We start from the raw sequence: 21638 nt of genomic DNA on the forward strand, positions 1-21638 counted from the left end.
GAGAGTGAGATAGATAAACAGAGAGAAACAAGGAAACAGAGAGAGGAGGAGGGAGCATTAACAACACATTAGAGAGATGTGCCATTAGCAGAGCTTGTAAACCCACTGCACCTAATGCTACAGACAAGGCTCACTGGAACGTCGTCCTTTTTTAAAAAAAAATGTATTTTACCTTTATTTAACCAGGCAAGTCAGTTAAGAACAAATTCTTATTTTCAATGACGGCCTGGGAACAGTGGGTTAACTGCCTGTTCAAGGGCAGAACGACAGATTTGTACCTTGTCAGCTCGGGGGTTTGAACTCGCAACCTTCCGGTTACTAGTCCAACGCTCTAACCACTAGGCTACCCTGCCGCCCCTACCCTGCCGCCCCTTTAAGCCCATAAAAACCTTGGTTAGCCTGGCTTTAAAAACCTAAAGCTGTGTCACTATATTACAATACAATTTTAAACTGTGAAACTACCCTGGAGTCCGGGAATATATCACACAACAAGGTGCTGGACTGTAGATGTACAGTTTGCGCTACTGCACCAATGCACCTAGCCTGTTACAGTATGACTGACACAGCTCACTGGAACACAGTCTTTTACAGTGGCCTGTTACAATATGACTGATACAGCTCACTGGAACACAGTCTTTTACAGTGGCCTGTTACAGTATGACTGACAGCTCACTGGAACACAGTATTTTACTGTGGCCTGTTACAGTATGACTGACACAGCTCACTGGTACACAATCTTTTACAGTGGCCTGTTACAGTATGACTGACAGCTCATTGGAACACAGTCTTTTACAGTGGCCTGTTACAGTATGACTGACAGCTCACTGGAACACAGTCTTTTACAGTGGCCTGTTACAGTATGACTGACAGCTCACTGGAACACAGTATTTTACTGTGGCCTGTTACAGTATGACTGACAGCTCACTGGAACACAGTCTTTTACAGTGGCCTGTTACAGTATGACTGACAGCTCACTGGAACACAGTGTTTTACAGTAGACTGTTACAGTATGACTGACACAGCTCACTGGAACACAGTCTTTTACAGTGGCCTGTTACAGTATGACTGACAGCTCACTGGAACACAGTGTTTTACAGTAGACTGTTACAGTATGACTGACACAGCTCACTGGAACACAGTCTTTTACAGTGGCCTGTTACAGTATGACTGACAGCTCACTGGAACACAGTCTTTTACAGTGGCCTGTTACAGTATGACTGACAGAGCTCACTGGAACACAGTCTTTTACAGTGGCCTGTTACAGTATGACTGACAGCTCACTGGAACACAGTGTTTTACAGTAGACTGTTACAGTATGACTGACACAGCTCACTGGAACACAGTGTTTTACAGTAGACTGTTACAGTATGACTGACACAGCTCACTAGTCTCTGACCCTATACACAGTATATCCAACAGTACATCCAACTTCAACTGAGAAACTGGGAGAATATGTGACATGGTCTTTTAGATATAGATGTCTTAATGATGTCATGTCATCCAGCTGAGTCATCACCAGCAGTGTATTCTGGGATCAGAAAGTGTAAGGTCAACCTAACCAAGCCTATAGCATGAGGTCATGTGACCGTATAGACCCAAAGCAATAGCACAGAAGCTTTGATCTTTTGGGCCATGGACATTATATGACCATTTCAGACACAACTGAGCCTAATAGCAGTAATACGTCTGTAATAAGTGCACTGTCGGAAAGTGAATTGCGGAAGAGAAGAACGTAGTGTGTCAGAGAAAACTCATTGTTTTAGGATGCTTGAACAACCCTCTGACTGATTGACCATAAAGATCTATCTGACTGCTCAGCAGTGATGTTGAACAACATCACTAATGGCCATGGGCATGGTGTGTAGCGCGGGGATAAAACACAACTGGCACACAGACACATGTTTCCATTTGAGTCATTAAGCAGACACTCTTATGCAGAGTGTGGCACTGTGTGTCGTACCGTGTGTCGTACCGTGTGTCGCAACGGGTGTTGTACCGTAAGTCGTACGGTGTGTCGTAAGGTGTGTCGTACCGTGTGTCGTACGGTGTGTCGTACGGTGTGTTGCACCGTGTGTCGTGGTGTGTCGTACCGGGTGTTGCACCGTGTGTTGCACTGTGTGTCGTACCGGGTGTCACACCGTGTGTCGTACCGTGTGTCGTACCGCGTGTCGTACTGGGTGTCACACCGTGTGTCGTAGCGTGTGTCGTACCGTGTGTCGTACTGGGTGTCACACCGTGTGTCGTACCGGGTGTTGTACCGTGTGTCGTACTGGGTGTTGTACCGTGTGTCGTACTGGGTGTTGTACCGTGTGTCGTACTGGGTGTCACACCGTGTGTCGTACTGGGTGTCACACCGTGTGTCGTACCGTGTGTCGTACCGTGTGTCGTACTGGGTGTCACACTGTGTGTCGTACCGTGTGTCGTACCGTGTGTCGCACCGTGTGTCGTACTGGGTGTTGCACCGTGTGTCGTACCGTGTGTCGTACCGTGTGTCGTACGGTGTGTCGTACCGTGTGTCGTACTGGGTGTCGTACCGTGTGTCGTACCGTGTGTCGTACTGGGTGTTGCACCGTGTGTCGTACCGTGTTTCGTACCGTGTGTCGTACGGTGTGTCGTACCGTGTGTCGTACTGGGTGTCGTACCGTGTGTCGTACCGTGTGTCGTACTGAGTGTTGCACCGTGTGTCGTACCGGGTGCCGTACCGGGTGTTGCACCGTGTGTCGTACCGTGTTTCGTACCGTGTGTCGTACGGTGTGTCGTACCGTGTGTCGTACTGGGTGTCGTACCGTGTGTCGTACCGTGTGTCGTACTGGGTGTTGCACCGTGTGTCGTACCGTGTGTTGTACTGGGTGTCGTACCGTGTGTCGTACTGGGTGTCGTACCGTGTGTCGTACTGGGTGTCGTACCGTGTGTCGTACCGTGTGTCATACCGTGTGTCGTACGGTGTGTCGTACCGTGTGTCGTACCGGGTGTTGTACCGTGTGTCGTACTGGGTGTCACACCGTGTGTCGTACCGTGTGTCGCACTGTGTGTCGTACCCTGTGTCATACCCCATGTCATACCCCGTGTCATACCCCGTGTCATACCCCATGTCATGATACAAGTCAGTACTCGACATCCATCCATGTCTGAGGACGTTGGGAGATGACGTGGAAACAGGCCACTAGGGGCAACAGTGAGCGCTGTTACACTGCCTCTGATTCCAAAGGTTGCATGTTCAAATCTAGGCATTGAACATTTGAAATCTGGAAGAACTTAGAAATGTAACGTTTGAGAAACATGGATGAACTTCTGATTCTGATTCAAGACTATGAGAGCTGGTAGTGTATTTCTACATCAGATCTACCCCATTGAATGTCTAGGTCAGCTTGCATCCTACCTGGGTGATATCTCACATCCTTGCTGCATGAAGGCTCCCAGAGAGAACCACAGAGAGTTGAAGATGCCAAAGTCGTTGGGAGGATCTGGAGGTGTCTGGGGGTCTTTGGTCTCATCCTGTTCATCCAGGTTCCACTCATAGGGGCTGAAGCGGCTGACCAGGAACAGGACCACACTCACACCGATGTAGGCGAACACGATACACATCCATATCTCATAGGCCAGCGGGTCCAGGAAGGAGAAGACACCTGGTTTAGACTTCTGGGGCTTCTTGATCATGATGGAGATGCCCAGAGACATGAAGGGCTTGGAGAAGTCGATCACCTCCTCACGGACCAGGGTTATGGTGAGAGGTGCCACAGCTATATCTGCTCTCTGGAAACAGGGACACGTAGAGTGGGTTAGTTTGGTTCTGTCTCAGATATGGTTTTTAATCTAGATATTATGCATCATTTGAGGTAGAATTAAATAAAAATAAGTTTGATAAATAAAGGTCCTTACTTAACTCATAAACAGTTTTCGCGAGTTTCTTAAAATATTGGCCTACGGTTGTGCTTTATAGTCTCAAAGCGAACAAAACAAAACAACATGAAGGGAAAGGAAAAGCTTGTTCAATCTGTACCTCAGGATGGTTTTAATCAACACAACAACATCAAAGAAATATCCTATATAGACTGAATAATGTGTAGCATGTGTACTACTATATAGACTGAATCATGTGTAGCATGTGTACTACTATATAGACTGAATCATGTCTAGCATGTGTACTACTATATAGACTGAATCATGTGTAGCATGTGTACTACTATATAGACTGAATCATGTGTAGCATGTGTACTACTATATAGACTGAATCATGTCTAGCATGTGTACTACTATATAGACTGAATCATGTCTAGCATGTGTACTACTATATAGACTGAATCATGTGTAGCATGTGTACTACTATATAGACTGAATCATGTGTAGCATGTGTACTACTATATAGACTGAATCATGTGTAGCATGTGTACTACTATATAGACTGAATCATGTGTAGCATGTGTACTACTATATAGACTGAATCATGTGTAGCATGTGTACTACTATATAGACTGAATAATGTGTAGCATGTGTACTACTATATAGACTGAATCATGTCTAGCATGTGTACTACTATATAGACTGAATCATGTGTAGCATGTGTACTACTATATAGACTGAATAATGTGTAGCATGTGTACTACAATATAGACTGAATCATGTGTAGCATGTGTACTACTATATAGACTGAATCATGTCTAGCATGTGTACTACTATATAGACTGAATAATGTGTAGCATGTGTACTACTATATAGACTGAATCATGTCTAGCATGTGTACTACTATATAGACTGAATCATGTGTAGCATGTGTACTACTATATAGACTGAATAATGTCTAGCATGTGTACTACTATATAGACTGAATCATGTGTAGCATGTGTACTACTATATAGACTGAATCATGTGTAGCATGTGTACTACTATATAGACTGAATCATGTCTAGCATGTGTACTACTATATAGACTGAATAATGTCTAGCATGTGTACTACTATATAGACTGAATCATGTGTAGCATGTGTACTACTATATAGACTGAATCATGTGTAGCATGTGTACTACTATATAGACTGAATCATGTGTAGCATGTGTACTACTATATAGACTGAATCATGTGTAGCATGTGTACTACTATATAGACTGAATCATGTGTAGCATGTGTACTACTATATAGACTGAATCATGTGTAGCATGTGTACTACTATATAGACTGAATAATGTGTAGCATGTGTACTACTATATAGACTGAATCATGTCTAGCATGTGTACTACTATATAGACTGAATCATGTGTAGCATGTGTACTACTATATAGACTGAATAATGTCTAGCATGTGTACTACTATATAGACTGAATCATGTGTAGCATGTGTACTACTATATAGACTGAATCATGTCTAGCATGTGTACTACTATATAGACTGAATCATGTGTAGCATGTGTACTACTATATAGACTGAATAATGTCTAGCATGTGTACTACTATATAGACTGAATCATGTGTAGCATGTGTACTACTATATAGACTGAATCATGTGTAGCATGTGTACTACTATATAGACTGAATCATGTGTAGCATGTGTACTACTATATAGACTGAATAATGTCTAGCATGTGTACTACTATATAGACTGAATCATGTCTAGCATGTGTACTACTATATAGACTGAATCATGTGTAGCATGTGTACTACTATATAGACTGAATCATGTGTAGCATGTGTACTACTATATAGACTGAATAATGTCTAGCATGTGTACTACTATATAGACTGAATCATGTGTAGCATGTGTACTACTATATAGACTGAATCATGTGTAGCATGTGTACTACTATATAGACTGAATAATGTCTAGCATGTGTACTACTATATAGACTGAATCATGTGTAGCATGTGTACTACTATATAGACTGAATCATGTGTAGCATGTGTACTACTATATAGACTGAATCATGTGTAGCATGTGTACTACTATATAGACTGAATAATGTGTAGCATGTGTACTACTATATAGACTGAATCATGTCTAGCATGTGTACTACTATATAGACTGAATCATGTGTAGCATGTGTACTACTATATAGACTGAATAATGTCTAGCATGTGTACTACTATATAGACTGAATCATGTGTAGCATGTGTACTACTATATAGACTGAATCATGTCTAGCATGTGTACTACTATATAGACTGAATCATGTGTAGCATGTGTACTACTATATAGACTGAATAATGTCTAGCATGTGTACTACTATATAGACTGAATCATGTGTAGCATGTGTACTACTATATAGACTGAATCATGTGTAGCATGTGTACTACTATATAGACTGAATCATGTGTAGCATGTGTACTACTATATAGACTGAATAATGTCTAGCATGTGTACTACTATATAGACTGAATCATGTCTAGCATGTGTACTACTATATAGACTGAATCATGTGTAGCATGTGTACTACTATATAGACTGAATCATGTGTAGCATGTGTACTACTATATAGACTGAATCATGTGTAGCATGTGTACTACTATATAGACTGAATCATGTCTAGCATGTGTACTACTATATAGACTGAATCATGTGTAGCATGTGTACTACTATATAGACTGAATAATGTGTAGCATGTGTACTACTATATAGACTGAATCATGTGTAGCATGTGTACTACTATATAGACTGAATAATGTGTAGCATGTGTACTACTATATAGACTGAATCATGTCTAGCATGTGTACTACTATATAGACTGAATCATGTCTAGCATGTGTACTACTATATAGACTGAATAATGTGTAGCATGTGTACTACTATATAGACTGAATCATGTGTAGCATGTGTACTACTATATAGACTGAATCATGTGTAGCATGTGTACTACTATATAGACTGAATCATGTGTAGCATGTGTACTACTATATAGACTGAATCATGTGTAGCATGTGTACTACTATATAGACTGAATCATGTGTAGCATGTGTACTACTATATAGACTGAATCATGTGTAGCATGTGTACTACTATATAGACTGAATAATGTGTAGCATGTGTACTACTATATAGACTGAATCATGTGTAGCATGTGTACTACTATATAGACTGAATCATGTGTAGCATGTGTACTACTATATAGACTGAATCATGTGTAGCATGTGTACTACTATATAGACTGAATCATGTGTAGCATGTGTACTACTATATAGACTGAATCATGTGTAGCATGTGTACTACTATATAGACTGAATAATGTGTAGCATGTGTACTACTATATAGACTGAATCATGTGTAGCATGTGTACTACTATATAGACTGAATCATGTGTAGCATGTGTACTACTATATAGACTGAATCATGTGTAGCATGTGTACTACTATATAGACTGAATACAGTATGTGTAGCATGTGTACTACTATATAGACTGAATCATGTGTAGCATGTGTACTACTATATAGACTGAATCATGTGTAGCATGTGTACTACTATATAGACTGAATCATGTGTAGCATGTGTACTACTATATAGACTGAATCATGTGTAGCATGTGTACTACTATATAGACTGAATACAGTATGTGTAGCATGTGTACTACTATATAGACTGAATACAGTATGTGTAGCATGTGTACTACACTGAGTACAGAGTCTCAACACACACAGGAGATTAGAGAAGAGAGCAGAGAGGGAGAAAAAGGCAACGATTGAAAGGCAAAAAAAAGATTTTCAAACACTTCATGTTCACCCCCCCAGATTGGGCATAATTAGAAACACATAGATGGGTGTTTGTCAGATGTGAAATGATGTTGCACCCACATGGTGCAGTGTCCACCCCTGTCTAGTTAGTTTAAAGCTTTCTGAATGTGGGAGACTGATTGTGTCTAACCAGAGGGATGCTAAGAACAGGCTGGAAACTTTGCAGGAGTACAAATAATAACATACATTACCCAAATTCATTTCCATTTATCTTTGGTTTATGAAACTCACAGTGAAAGTCAATACATCATAACATAATTTGCATATAAATAGCTAATTATAGGTAATAAGTTATTTATTTGTAAGGCAGGGGAAATATCCCCAAAACAAACATATTCTCTGTGTCCCAAACAGCAGCCTATTTTCTATGGGCCCTGTCCAAAGTGGTGCACAGGTAGGGAATATGGTGCCATTTGTGATGCGGAATGCAGCCAAGGCTTTTCAGGACAAATGAATAATAGTTGCTGGTCATCTTTCTGTAACACAACAGTAAATAACTACAGCAGTGTAACTGTTATGTAGGTATGTCTAACAGAACAGCTATGATTTAAATTACAGCCTTTAAAATGGTGGGAGAAACACAGTAACCCAAGGCTGTGTGAGTAAACCATTCCACTTCAGCATCCCTCCCTCCCTCCCTGCCTCCCTCCCTTCCTCCCTAACTGCCTCCCTCCCTCCCTCCCTCCCTCCCTCCCTCCCTCCCTCCCTAACTGCCTCCCTCCCTAACTGCCTCCCTCCCTCCCTGCCTCCCTGCCTCCCTGCCTCCCTCCCTCCCTAACTGCCTCCCTCCCTCCCTGTCTCCCTCCCTCCCTCCCTGCCTCCCTGCCTCCCTGCCTCCCTGCCTCCCTCCCTCCCTGCCTCCCTCCCTACATCCCTAACTGCCTCCCTCCCTCCCTGTCTCCCTCCCTCCCTCCCTGCCTCCCTCCCTCCCATCCCATTCACAGCGCCTCCATGCCTGGAAGAGATGAGACAAACGCTTTTGTCATCTACATTATTTTAATCTCCCAAGCTCCCTTTCATCTTTTTCTCTTATTTTATGTATTTCTTTCTCTAGTTCTTTCTGTCTCTTTCTTTCTTTCTTAATTTCTTTCTTTCCTCCCCATCATGGCTTGTTACCAAAACACATCCTTGAAAGTGGTGATGGTGCTTTTCTACTATTAAAACGATGGGCTTTCTTTCTTTGTTAAAAAAACAGCAGTATTCAGACACAAGTTACTGCTGCAGCTTGGGTGTAGCATACAACGCAATGAACCAATCGAACAACAGCGTTGGTTTCCAGGCAGTGACTCATGAAGGACAGGTGTTAACCCATTGTGTTTCTACAACATCAACAAATACAACAACAACAACAACTGTGTAGAAGAAGAAAAACGTGATAAAGCAACATGAGGAGAGAAGGGTCAAACGGTGGGGATATACACCAATATAACACAATGAGCAGAGCTACAACATAACCTCTTAATCCTAACGGTGTCCATGGTAACGGTCAATCAATAGAGAAGAGAATACTCAGCCATAAAGAAACTGTTTCAGAGCTGCTTCAGGGATGACCTTTGAAACAAAACTAAGACAGCATTAGTTAACTGGTCAGAAGGTCACCCAAATTTAACTCAATCGTTAGACTCTCAATTTATAAATTACCACACTGACACACAGTGGATGGACAGACATAAATAACCAGACTGAGACACAGTGGATGATGACGGAGATAAATAACCTCACTGACACACAGTGGATGATGACAGAGATAAATAACCACACTGAGACACAGTGGATGATGACAGACATAAATAACCAGACTGAGACACAGTGGATGATGACAGACATAAATAACCAGACTGAGACACAGTGGATGATGACGGAGATAAATAACCTCACTGACACACAGTGGATGATGACAGAGATAAATAACCACACTGAGACACAGTGGATGATGACGGAGATAAATAACCAGACTGACACACAGTGGATGATGACAGACATGAATAACCACACTGAGACACAGTGGATGATGACAGAGATAAATAACCACACTGACACACAGTGGATGATGACAGACATAAATAACCACACTGAGACACGGTGGATGATGACAGACATAAATAACCAGACTGAGACACGGTGGATGATGACAGAGATAAATAACCACACTGACACACAGTGGATGATGACAGACATAAATAACCACACTGAGACACGGTGGATGATGACAGACATAAATAACCACACTGAGACACGGTGGATGATGACAGACATAAATAACCAGACTGACACACAGTGGATGGACAGACGGGTGGATGGTGATCTCGGGCCGGGTGTTCTTTCTCCATCTGATGAGAGTGTGTGTGTGTGTGTGTGTGTGTGTGTGTGTGTCTGTGTGTGAACGTTTCTCATTCAGAGGATAATTTCCCAGCGCTAGCGAGCTAAACCAGGAAATGACTACATCCCAAATGGCACTCCATTCCCTATATAGTGCACTACCCACAGGGCTCCTTTCAAAAGTAGTGCACTACCCACAGGGCTCCTTTCAAAAGTAGTGCACTACGTAGGGAACAGAGTACCATTTGAGATGTAGGCAATCTCTCCCGGCTGATGGTGGTAGAATTGAACAGATGAGGAAACCTAACCCTCATCCATTTTATATACAGCCCTCGGCCCTGCTCCTCCATCGTCCCCTCGGAGGGGCGGGAGTAAAGGGGAATCGTTTTGGAGGGTTTGAGGCATTTAACGGGGACTAGTGAGAAATGTAAAAGTGGGACTGAGCACACCAGAAGATACTGAGGTGAGAGGTCAGAGCCTGTATTCAGAAAGCTTCTCAGAGTAGGAGTGCCGGTTTAAGATCAGTTTAGCCTTTTAGACCACAGTGAACACAGGCCCAAACCTACATCAGAGACAAGGGGCCCAAACCTACATCAGAGACAAGGGGCCCAAATCTACATCAGAGACAAGGGGCCCAAACCTACATGAAAGAAAAGGGGGCCCAAACCTACATTAATGACAAGGGGGCCAAACCTAAATCAGAGACAAGGGGCCCAAACCTACATCAGAGACAAGGGGCCCAAACCTACATCAAAGAAAAGGGGCCCAAACCTAAATCAGAGACAAGGGGCCCAAACCTACATCAGAGACAAGGGGCCCAAACCTACATCAGAGACAAGGGGCCCAAACCTACATCAGAGACAAGGAAACAAACCTACATCAGAGACAAGGGGCCCAAACCTACATCAGAGACAAGGGGCCCAAACCTACATCAGAGACAAGGGGCCCAATCCTACATCAGAGACAAGGGGCCCAAACCTACATCAGAGACAAGGAAACAAACCTACATCAGAGACAAGGGGCCCAAACCTACATCAGAGCACCAGTTGTACTTTATGTAACATAATCAAAGACTAAAACACTGTAACATAATCAAAGACTAAAACACTGTAACATAATCACATTGTTAATAAGACATACCTTTTCTCTTTCAACTGATGGTAGTAAATGTTTAAACAAATGTTGCGTCCCAAATGTAACTCTATTCACAAAAGATTGTGCACTATATAGAGCCCTATGGATCCTGGTCATTAGTGGTGTACTATATAGAGCCCTATGGATCCTGGTCATTAGTAGTGTACTATATAGAGCCCTATGGATCCTGGTCATTAGTAGTGCACTATATAGGGAATACAGTGCTATTTGGGACGCATCATTTGGTGAAGTAAGAATGAACATCAGTGAGAGACTGAGAGACTGACTCCACTCACCCCATAGACCAGTTCCCCCACCATCCCGTTCCACGTCTTGGTGTCTGGATCCCGCGCACCGTACTTCCCGTCTGCTACTACTGACAGTTTGTATCTTATCCCCACATGTTTTGCAATTTCGGCAGCTAAATCGACACAGTAGCCTTCATATCTGTCATTCCCCTCCAGATTCATCTGGTGTTTCTTGTACATCACATAAGGGGCTTCCTGTTAATAGTCAGATCACACGCTGGTTTATTCACACACACGTGCTCACACACCACCACCCCCCCCCCCCTCCCCCACACACACAATCCCAAACCAGGAAGCAGCATCAAGCAGCAGTCTCATGCAGGCATGCATGTGCAGATGACACACCACAGATGCATTGAAGTACATGTTGATAACAGCAGGATGAGCAGCCAGGTAGTTGTTTTACCAAGCTGTGGTGGCCAGCGGACTCCCAGCCCTAATTCACCCAGCATCCTGTCTCTCGGCCTTGGCGAAAAATGTGTGTGCATTTGTCTGTGTGTGTCTGCGTGTGTGACAAACTAACAATCCAAGAGGACCTTCTCACAGTGTCAGGCTGAGGCTACAATATGCCTTAATTAGAGATATGTGGTCTTCAACAAATGCTGGGTGTATTGGTAGGCTGGGTGTATTGGTAGGCTGGGTGTATTGGTAGGCTGGGTGTATTGGTATGCTGGGTGTATTGGTAGGCTAGGTGTATTGGTAGGCTGGGTGTATTGGTAGGCTGGGTGTATTGGTAGGCTGGGTGTATTGGTATGCTGGGTGTATTGGTAGGCTGGGTGTATTGGTAGGCTGGGTGTATTGGTAGGCTGGGTGTATTGGTGTGCTGGGTGTATTGGTAGGCTGGGTGTATCGGTATGCTGGGTGTATTGGTAGGCTGGGTGTATTGGTATGCTGGGTGTATTGGTAGGCTGGGTGTATTGGTATGCTGGGTGTATTGGTAGGCTGGGTGTATTGGTATGCTGGGTGTATTGGTATGCTGGGTGTATTGGTAGGCTGGGTGTATTGGTAGGCTGGGTGTATTGGTATGCTGGGTGTATTGGTAGGCTGGGTGTATTGGTAGGCTGGGTGTATTGGTATGCTGGGTGTATTGGTAGGCAGGGTGTATTGGTAGGCTGGGTGTATTGGTATGCTGGGTGTATTGGTAGGCTGGGTGTATTGGTAGGCTGGGTGTATTGTAGGCTAGGGGTATTGGTAGGCTGGGTGTATTGGTAGGCTGGGTGTGTTGGTAGGCTGGGTGTATTGGTAGGCTGGGTGTATTGGTAGGCTGGGTGTATTGGTGTGCTGGGTGTATTGGTAGGCTGGGTGTTTTGGTAGACTTGGTGTATTGGTAGGCTGGGTGTGTTGGTAGGCTGGGTGTATTGGTAGGCTGGGTGTATTGGTGTGCTGGGTGTATTGGTAGGCTGGGTGTTTTGGTAGACTGGGTGTATTGGTAGGCTGGGTGTATTGGTAGGCTGGGTGTATTGGTAGGCTGGGTGAGTTAGCTCAGAGTGGGGATGGGGGTGGAGGTTCATAAAGTAAACGGCCGTGACTCGGTTCAGGAAGTGTTGCTGTATTATTATCTCAACATAATCATCAACAAGCACGTTTCATCAATCAATGTGCAAAGGGAGAAGGCTTTAATAAGAATCATTCCAAAAAACTCAAACAAAAGGGAGACATTTTCATTCTAATCCCAAAACTCAAATTAAAAATGACCTTGAAAGTTAATAAATACATATTTAAAACACCACCTGGACGAGGTGCTTTTCTCCTCTCCATTTTCAACCACTGGTGGTGGTGCAGCTAGCTTGTTGCTATGGTTTCATCATTACCCTAAAAGCACTGGTGGTGGTGCAGCTAGCTTGTTGCTATGGTTTCATCATTACCCTACAAACACTGGTGGTGGTGCAGCTAGCTTGTTGCTATGGTTTCATCATTACCCTACAAACACTGGTGGTGGTGCAGCTAGCTTGTTGCTATGGTTTCATCATTACCCTACAAACACTGGTGGTGGTGCAGCTAGCTTGTTGCTATGGTTTCATCATTACCCTAAAAGCACTGGTGGTGGTGCAGCTAGCTTGTTGCTATGGTTTCATCATTACCCTACAAACACTGGTGGAGGTGCAGCTAGCTTGTTGCTATGGTTTCATCATTACCCTACAAACACTGGTGGTGGTGCAGCTAGCTTGTTGCTATGGTTTCATCATTACCCTAAAAGCACTGGTGGTGGTGCAGCTAGCTTGTTGCTATAGTTTCATCATTACCCTACAAACACTGGTGGTGGTGCAGCTAGCTTGTTGCTATGGTTTCATCATTACCCTACAAACACTGGTGGTGGTGCAGCTAGCTTGTTGCTATGGTTTCATCATTACCCTACAAACACTGGTGGTGGTACAGCTAGCTTGTTGCTATGGTTTCATCATTACCCTAAAAGCACTGGTGGTGGTGCAGCTAGCTTGTTGCTATGATTTCATCATTACCCTACAAACACTGGTGGTGGTGCAGCTAGCTTGTTGCTATGGTTTCATCATTACCCTACAAACACTGGTGGTGGTACAGCTAGCTTGTTGCTCTGGTTTCATCATTACCCTACAAACACTGGTGGTGGTACAGCTAGCTTGTTGCTATGGTTTCATCATTACCCTACAAACACTGGTGGTGGTACAGCTAGCTTGTTGCTATGGTTTCATCATTACCCTACAACCACTGGTGTTGGTACAGCTAGCTTGTTGCTATGGTTTCATCATTACCGTACAACCACTGGTGGTGGTACAGCTAGCTTGTTGCTATGGTTTCATCATTACCCTAAAACCACTGGTGGTGGTACAGCTAGCTTGTTGCTATGGTTTCATCATTACCCTACAAACACTGGTGGTGGTGCAGCTAGCTTGTTGCTATGGTTTCATCATTACCCTACAAACACTGGTGGTGGTACAGCTAGCTTGTTGCTATGGTTTCATCATTACCCTACAAACACTGGTGGTGGTACAGCTAGCTTGTTGCTATGGTTTCATCATTACCCTACAAACACTGGTGGTGGTACAGCTAGCTTGTTGCTATGGTTTCATCATTACCCTACAACCACTGGTGGTGGTACAGCTAGCTTGTTGCTATGGTTTCATCATTACCGTACAACCACTGGTGGTGGTACAGCTAGCTTGTTGCTATGGTTTCATCATTACCCTACAACCACTGGAGGTGGTGCAGCTAGCTTGTTGCTATGGTTTCATCATTACTCTACAAACACTGGTGGTGGTGCAGCTAGCTTGTTGCTATGGTTTTATCATCACCCTACAAACACTGGTGGTGGTACAGCTAGCTTGTTGCTATGGTTTCATCATTACCCTACAAACACTGGTGGTGGTACATCTAGCTTGTTGCTATGGTTTTATCATTACCCTACAAACACTGGTGGTGGTGCAGCTAGCTTGTTGCTATGGTTTCATCATTACCCTACAAACACTGGTGGTGGTACAGCTAGCTTGTTGCTATGGTTTCATCATTACCCTACAAACACTGGTGGTGGTGCAGCTAGCTTGTTGCTATGGTTTTATCATTACCCTACAAACACTGGTGGTGGTACAGCTAGCTTGTTGCTATGGTTTCATCATTACCCTACAAACACTGGTGGTGGTGCAGCTAGCTTGTTGCTATGGTTTCATCATTACCGTACAACCACTGGTGGTGGTGCAGCTAGCTTAATGTTATGGTTTCATCATTACCCTACAACCACTGGTGGTGGTGCAGCTAGCTTAATGTTATGGTTTCATCATTACCCTACAAACACTGGTGGTGGTACAGCTAGCTTGTTACTATGGTTTCATCATTACCCTACAAACACTGGTGGTGGTGCAGCTAGCTTGTTGCTCTGGTTTTATCATTACCCTACAAACACTGGTGGTGGTGCAGCTAGCTTGTTGCTCTGGTTTTATCATTACCCTACAAACACTGGTGGTGGTGCAGCTAGCTTGTTGCTATGGTTTCATTACCCTACAAACACTGGTGGTGGTACAGCTAGCTTGTTGCTATGGATTCATCATTACCCTACAACCACTGGTGGTGGTGCAGCTAGCTTAATGTTATGGTTTCATTACCCAACAAAAGAAGAGCTGCTGCTCACACAGAACCGACGACACCATTTGAGACAACACATAATTAGAGGGTTGCAAGTGGCGAGGCAATGGCTTGTTTGTTCTGTGCTGAACCTAACTCCTCTTCACCCTTGCTCTATTGTAAATGACCCCCACCCAGAGTTAACATAGTGTTTATCCACTGATGCTGTTATCCATTCTGAAGCCTTTAAATGCTTCCTTTTTAGAGAGAGAGAGGGAGAGAGATGTTTCAGAATACAGATTTCATGTAATTCTTCCTTTTTAGAGAGAGAGAGAGAGAGGGAGAGGGAGAGAGAGAGGGAGGGAGGGAGAGAGACAGACAGACAGACAGACAGACACAAACAGGCAGAGAGAGAGAGACAGACAGAGAGAGAGAGACACAGACAGAGAGAGAAAGACACAAACCGAGAGAGAGACACAGACAGAGAGAGAGACACAAACAGAGAGAGAGAGACACAGACAGAGAAAGAGAGAGAGAGAGACACAGACAGAGAGAGAGAGAGAGAGAGAGAGAGAGAGAGAGAGACCTTTCATGAGTGTTCCTTTACTATTCAAAGGTTGTCTATAGCACAAGGTCATTACGACAGCTGACATTGACAGCCCCCTGATTTTTTTTGCATTCAGGGCAGGGAAAGTATATGGTAAAATATTAGCGTGAATGGAATAATTCCCATTGCAGTCAACACTGCAGCCAGGAAATCTAAGCACAACTCTCTCCTTCCTTCCAAAGCAACTCACTGGAGGCTGTACACATAACCAGCCCTCAGAGGAACCAAACAAAATAGATAAAAAAAACAAAAATGACATTATAATTTTTATCCTCCCTCAAATGTGTTTTATTTTGGTTTGTCTTTGAGAATCCATTGCAGTATCATCACCACAATCATCACAATTTCCTCCTCATCTTCCTATCCCAGATTGTCATTGAACCATTTACTTGATGAGGACAGACAAGACAGGTTCTACTTACGTACGGATGGCGAATGTTGGTTTGTATGTGTTTTCTATTAGATGGAGTCACAACTCAACCATTTACCCACTTACTCATGTATCATATAATACCAATATTGTGATGTCACTGCTACGACAGGCCACTGAAGTATGAGAATTCTAAATGCTTTGACACCCACAGGGATACAGTTGAAACACTCTCTTCTCCTTACAGAGGGATCGACTGTTTCAACGTGTAGTGAGTGGATGCAAAGCAAACACAAAAAAGATGTGGTTCTGCCCAGCCCAGCCCAGGACAGACTGTATCAACCGGTTAGGCATCAACACTGCCGCTCGCGGCCCTGACTGGCAGAATACGTTGTGGTGAACACATTTCAAAGTTGCCATGGAAAGTGTACCATAATAGTAGTGACCACAATCGTTCGGTTTTCCACAGAAGAAGACTCGTTGGCGACCACCTGTTGTTCTAACACATTTACTAATCGCTGGTACTCGTTCCAGTAGCCAATCTGAAACAGAGAAAACACAGGTTAGCATAGCAACCATAGAATTAGACTGAGTTCTATTCTTCTAATTCTATGTTAACAACATTCCCTGTGTTCGACCCCCCACCCACAACCCCCTCCCTCCCCTCCCCTCCACTATATAAAGGGTATAAAACAGTTAAGTAGGAAGATTTTAGTAACACATTATACTGCTTATATGTGCTTATAACAGATACTTACACATTATCTGCTTATATGTGCTTATAACAGATACTTACACATTATACTGCTTATATGTGCTTATAACAGATACTTACACATTATAAATGCTTATATGTGCTTATAACAGATACTTACACATTATAAATGCTTATATGTGCTCATAACAGATACTTACACATTATAACTGCTTGTATGTGCTTATAACAGATACTTACACATAACTGCTTGTATGTGCTTATAACAGATACTTACACATTATAATTGCTTACCTGTGCTTAATAACACATTATAAATGCTTATATGTGCTTATAACACGTAATAACACATTTTAAGAAATCGCTTTTAAGAAATAATAAAAAAGAGCAACCTAATATAGATACTGGAGGTGAGCCTAAATCTACTGTCATTCCTCCGGTGCAACAGAGTAGCCTTATAGATACTGGAGGTGAGCCTAAATCTACTGTCATTCCTCCGGTGTAGTAGAGTAGCCTTATAGATACTGGAGGTGAGCCTAAATCTACTGTCATTCCTCCGGTGTAACAGAGTAGCCTTATAGATACTGGAGGTGAGCCTAAATCTACTGTCATTCCTCCGGTGTAACAGAGTAGCCTTATAGATACTGGAGGTGAGCCTAAATCTACTGTCATTCCTCCGGTGTAGTAGAGTAGCCTTATAGATACTGGAGGTGAGCCTAAATCTACTGTCATTCCTCCGGTGTAACAGAGTAACCTTATAGATACTGGAGGTGAGCCTAAATCTACTGTCATTCCTCCGGTGCAACAGAGTAGCCTTATAGATACTGGAGGTGAGCCTAAATCTACTGTCATTCCTCCGGTGTAGTAGAGTAGCCTTATAGATACTGGAGGTGAGCCTAAATCTACTGTCATTCCTCCGGTGTAACAGAGTAGCCTTATAGATACTGGAGGTGAGCCTAAATCTACTGTCATTCCTCCGGTGTAACAGAGTAGCAGACAGCTGGTCTAATTTAAACCCTCCCACATCCAGCTACACAGGTTGTAGGGTAAATAATTGATTTTGGGTTGTGTGAATGGAATACAGACTCAGTAATGAATCATAATGTTCTATGTGTGCTTCGGGCACCTGCCTCTCTGCACTGCAGGTCTACTATCTTCATTTGATCCCTCTGTTGAGCAGAGAATGTTCCTGCGGAGCAGGAAATGCAAATTCTAGCCATCTAAGATTTGTAATTTCCTCTTTAAAATGTCAGACTTGATTTATCCTAACAAAGCATGTGTCAACACCTAGAAAAATGTCCATGAATTATAAAAACAAGTACTCACGCTCCAAACCATGTGAAGGAATAACCCAAGGAGGTTGAGATAATTATGGTTAACATAATTATGCCTCATTGGGTTAATCCTTCACATGGTTTTTGAACTCTACAGATATTTTCTCTCCAATGCACCGGCCACCTTTCATTCTAGCCTGAGCGCAAACCCTCATATTGGCTATCTACATTAATTATAATCCACATAATAACTCACATTTCCTGTTGCTGCAGGATTATTTTCCTGCTGTAACAAATTAAGATCCCACATACATACGTATGTATTCCTGCCACTGCAGTTATATACTATTATACTATTATCCTGCAGTTTAAGTTGTACATCGATACCTTCTACTGCAGCTATATACTATTATACTATTATCCTGCAGTTATATACTATTATACTGCAGTTATATACTATTATACTATTATACTGCAGTTTAAGTTGTACATCGATACCTTCTACTCCAGCTATATACTATTATACTATTATACTGTTGTTTAAGTTGTACATCGATACCTTCTACTGCAGCTATATACTATTATACTATTATACTGTTGTTTAAGTTGTACATCGATACCTTCTACTGCAGCTATATACTATTCTTGTGATCAAGACAAAGGAGCTGATCGTGGACTACAGGAAAAGGAGGGCCGAACAGGACCTTTCACATCGACGGGGCAGAAGTGGAACGGGTCAAGAGTATCAAGTTCCTTGGTGTCCACATCAACAAGAAACTAACATGGTCCAAACACACCAAGACAGTCGTACTATAACCAGCATATTGGTTGGTGTACAGGTGGGAGATATAATGGTTGGTGTACAGGTTGGAGATATACTGGTTGGTGTACAGGTGGGAGATATACTGGTTGGTGTACAGGTTGGAGATATACTGGTTGGTGTACAGGTTGGAGATATACTGGTTGGAGATATACTGGTTGGTGTACAGGTTGGAGATATACTGGTTGGTGTACAGGTTGGAGATATACTGGTTGTTGTTCAGGTTGGAGATATACTGGTTGGTGTACAGGTTGGAGATATACTGGTTGGAGATATACTGGTTGGTGTACAGGTTGGAGATATACTGGTTGGTGTACAGGTTGGAGATATACTGGTTGGTGTACAGGTTGGAGATATACTGGTTGGAGATATACTGGTTGGTGTACAGGTTGGAGATATACTGGTTGGTGTACAGGTTGGAGATATACTGGTTGTTGTTCAGGTTGGAGATATATTGTTTGTTGTACAGGTGGGAGATATACTGGTTGGTGTACAGGTGGGAGATATACTGGTTGGTGTACTGGTTGGAGATATACTGGTTGGTATACAGGTTGGAGATATACTGGTTGGTGTACAGGTGGGAGATATACTGGTTGGTGTACAGGTTGGAGATATACTGGTTGGTGTACAGGTGGGAGATATACTGGTTGGTGTACTGGTTGGAGATATACTGGTTGGTGTACAGGTTGGAGATATATTGTTTGTTGTACAGGTGGGAGATGTACTGGTTGGAGATATACTGGTTGGTGTACAGGTTGGAGATATACTGGTTGGTGTACAGGTAGGAGATATATTGTTTGTTGTACAGGTTGGAGATATACTGGTTGGAGATATACTGGTTGGTGTACAGGTTGGAGATATACTGGTTGGTGTACAGGTTGGAGATATATTGTTTGTTGTACAGGTTGGAGATATACTGGTTGGTGTACAGGTAGGAGATATATTGTTTGTTGTACAGGTTGGAGATATACTGGTTGGAGATATACTGGTTGGTGTACAGGTTGGAGATATACTGGTTGGTGTACAGGTTGGAGATATACTGGTTGTTGTTCAGGTTGGAGATATACTGGTTGGTGTACAGGTTGGAGATATACTGGTTGGAGATATACTGGTTGGTGTACAGGTGGGAGATATACTGGTTGGAGATATACTGGTTGGTGTACAGGTTGGAGATATACTGGTTGGTGTACAGGTTGGAGATATACTGGTTGGAGATATACTGGTTGGTGTACAGGTTGGAGATATACTGGTTGGTGTACAGGTTGGAGATATACTGGTTGTTGTTCAGGTTGGAGATATACTGGTTGGTGTACAGGTGGGAGATATACTGGTTGGTGTACAGGTTGTAGATATACTGGTTGGTGTACAGGTTGGAGATATACTGGTTGGTGTACAGGTGGGAGATATACTGGTTGGTGTACAGGTTGGAGATATACTGGTTGGAGATATACTGGTTGGTGTACAGGTGGGAGATATACTGGTTGGAGATATACTGGTTGGTGTACAGGTTGGAGATATACTGGTTGGAGATATACTGGTTGGTGTACAGGTGGGAGATATACTGGTTGGAGATATACTGGTTGGTGTACAGGTGGGAGATATACTGGTTGGTGTACAGGTTGGAGATATACTGGTTGGAGATATACTGGTTGGTGTACAGGTGGGAGATATACTGGTTGGTGTACAGGTTGGAGATATACTGGTTGGAGATATACTGGTTGGTGTACAGGTGGGAGATATACTGGTTGGTGTACAGGTTGGAGATATACTGGTTGGTGTACAGGTTGGAGATATACTGGTTGGTGTACAGGTTGGAGATATACTGGTTGGTGTACAGGTTGGAGATATACTGGTTGGTGTACAGGTTGGAGATATACTGGTTGGTGTACAGGTTGGAGATATACTGGTTGGTAGCCAGCTGAATGGATTCTATATAGTGCACTGCATTTGACCAGGGGCCATAGGGTAGTGTATAGTGTAGAAGGGTAGTGCATACTGTAGCAGGGTAGTGCTGTGACAGCAAAGTCTGTGTTGGTATGCGTGTGTGTGTCATCAGATGAGACACACCACTCTCACCCCTCATTCCAGCCCTCTCTCACCACCATCACCACCTTCACCCCTCATGCCAGCCCTCTCTCACCTGCCATCACCCCTCATACCAGCCCTCTCTCACCACCTTCACCACCGTCACCTTCCGTCACCACTGTCACCCCTCATACTAGCCCCCTCTCATCACCATCACCCCTCATACCAGCCCTCTCTCACCACCGTCACCCCTCATACCAGCCCTCTCTCACCACTGTCACCCCTCATACTAGCCCTCTCTCACCACCGTCACCCCTCATAC

The 21638-nt window shown here is 43.3% G+C and overlaps 1 protein-coding gene across 2 annotated transcripts in view; it reads right to left on the reverse strand.

The window, feature by feature from the left end:
* Window positions 1–21638, reverse strand: part of LOC110487786 (glutamate receptor 3) — a 292170-nt gene that overhangs the window by 52264 nt on the left and 218268 nt on the right. For both annotated transcript variants that reach the window (XM_036943367.2, XM_036943366.2), the window contains exons 9-11: window positions 16914–17024; window positions 11462–11668; window positions 3380–3753 (exon numbers count right to left, since the gene is read on the reverse strand). In XM_036943367.2, the coding sequence (XP_036799262.2) occupies window positions 3380–3753; window positions 11462–11668; window positions 16914–17024 (692 nt within the window). The remainder of the gene's footprint in view (window positions 1–3379; window positions 3754–11461; window positions 11669–16913; window positions 17025–21638) is intronic.

Source organism: Oncorhynchus mykiss, chromosome 14 (assembly GCF_057628025.1).
Source record: "Oncorhynchus mykiss isolate SJ-2025 chromosome 14, ASM5762802v1, whole genome shotgun sequence".
NCBI lineage: Eukaryota > Metazoa > Chordata > Actinopteri > Salmoniformes > Salmonidae > Oncorhynchus > Oncorhynchus mykiss.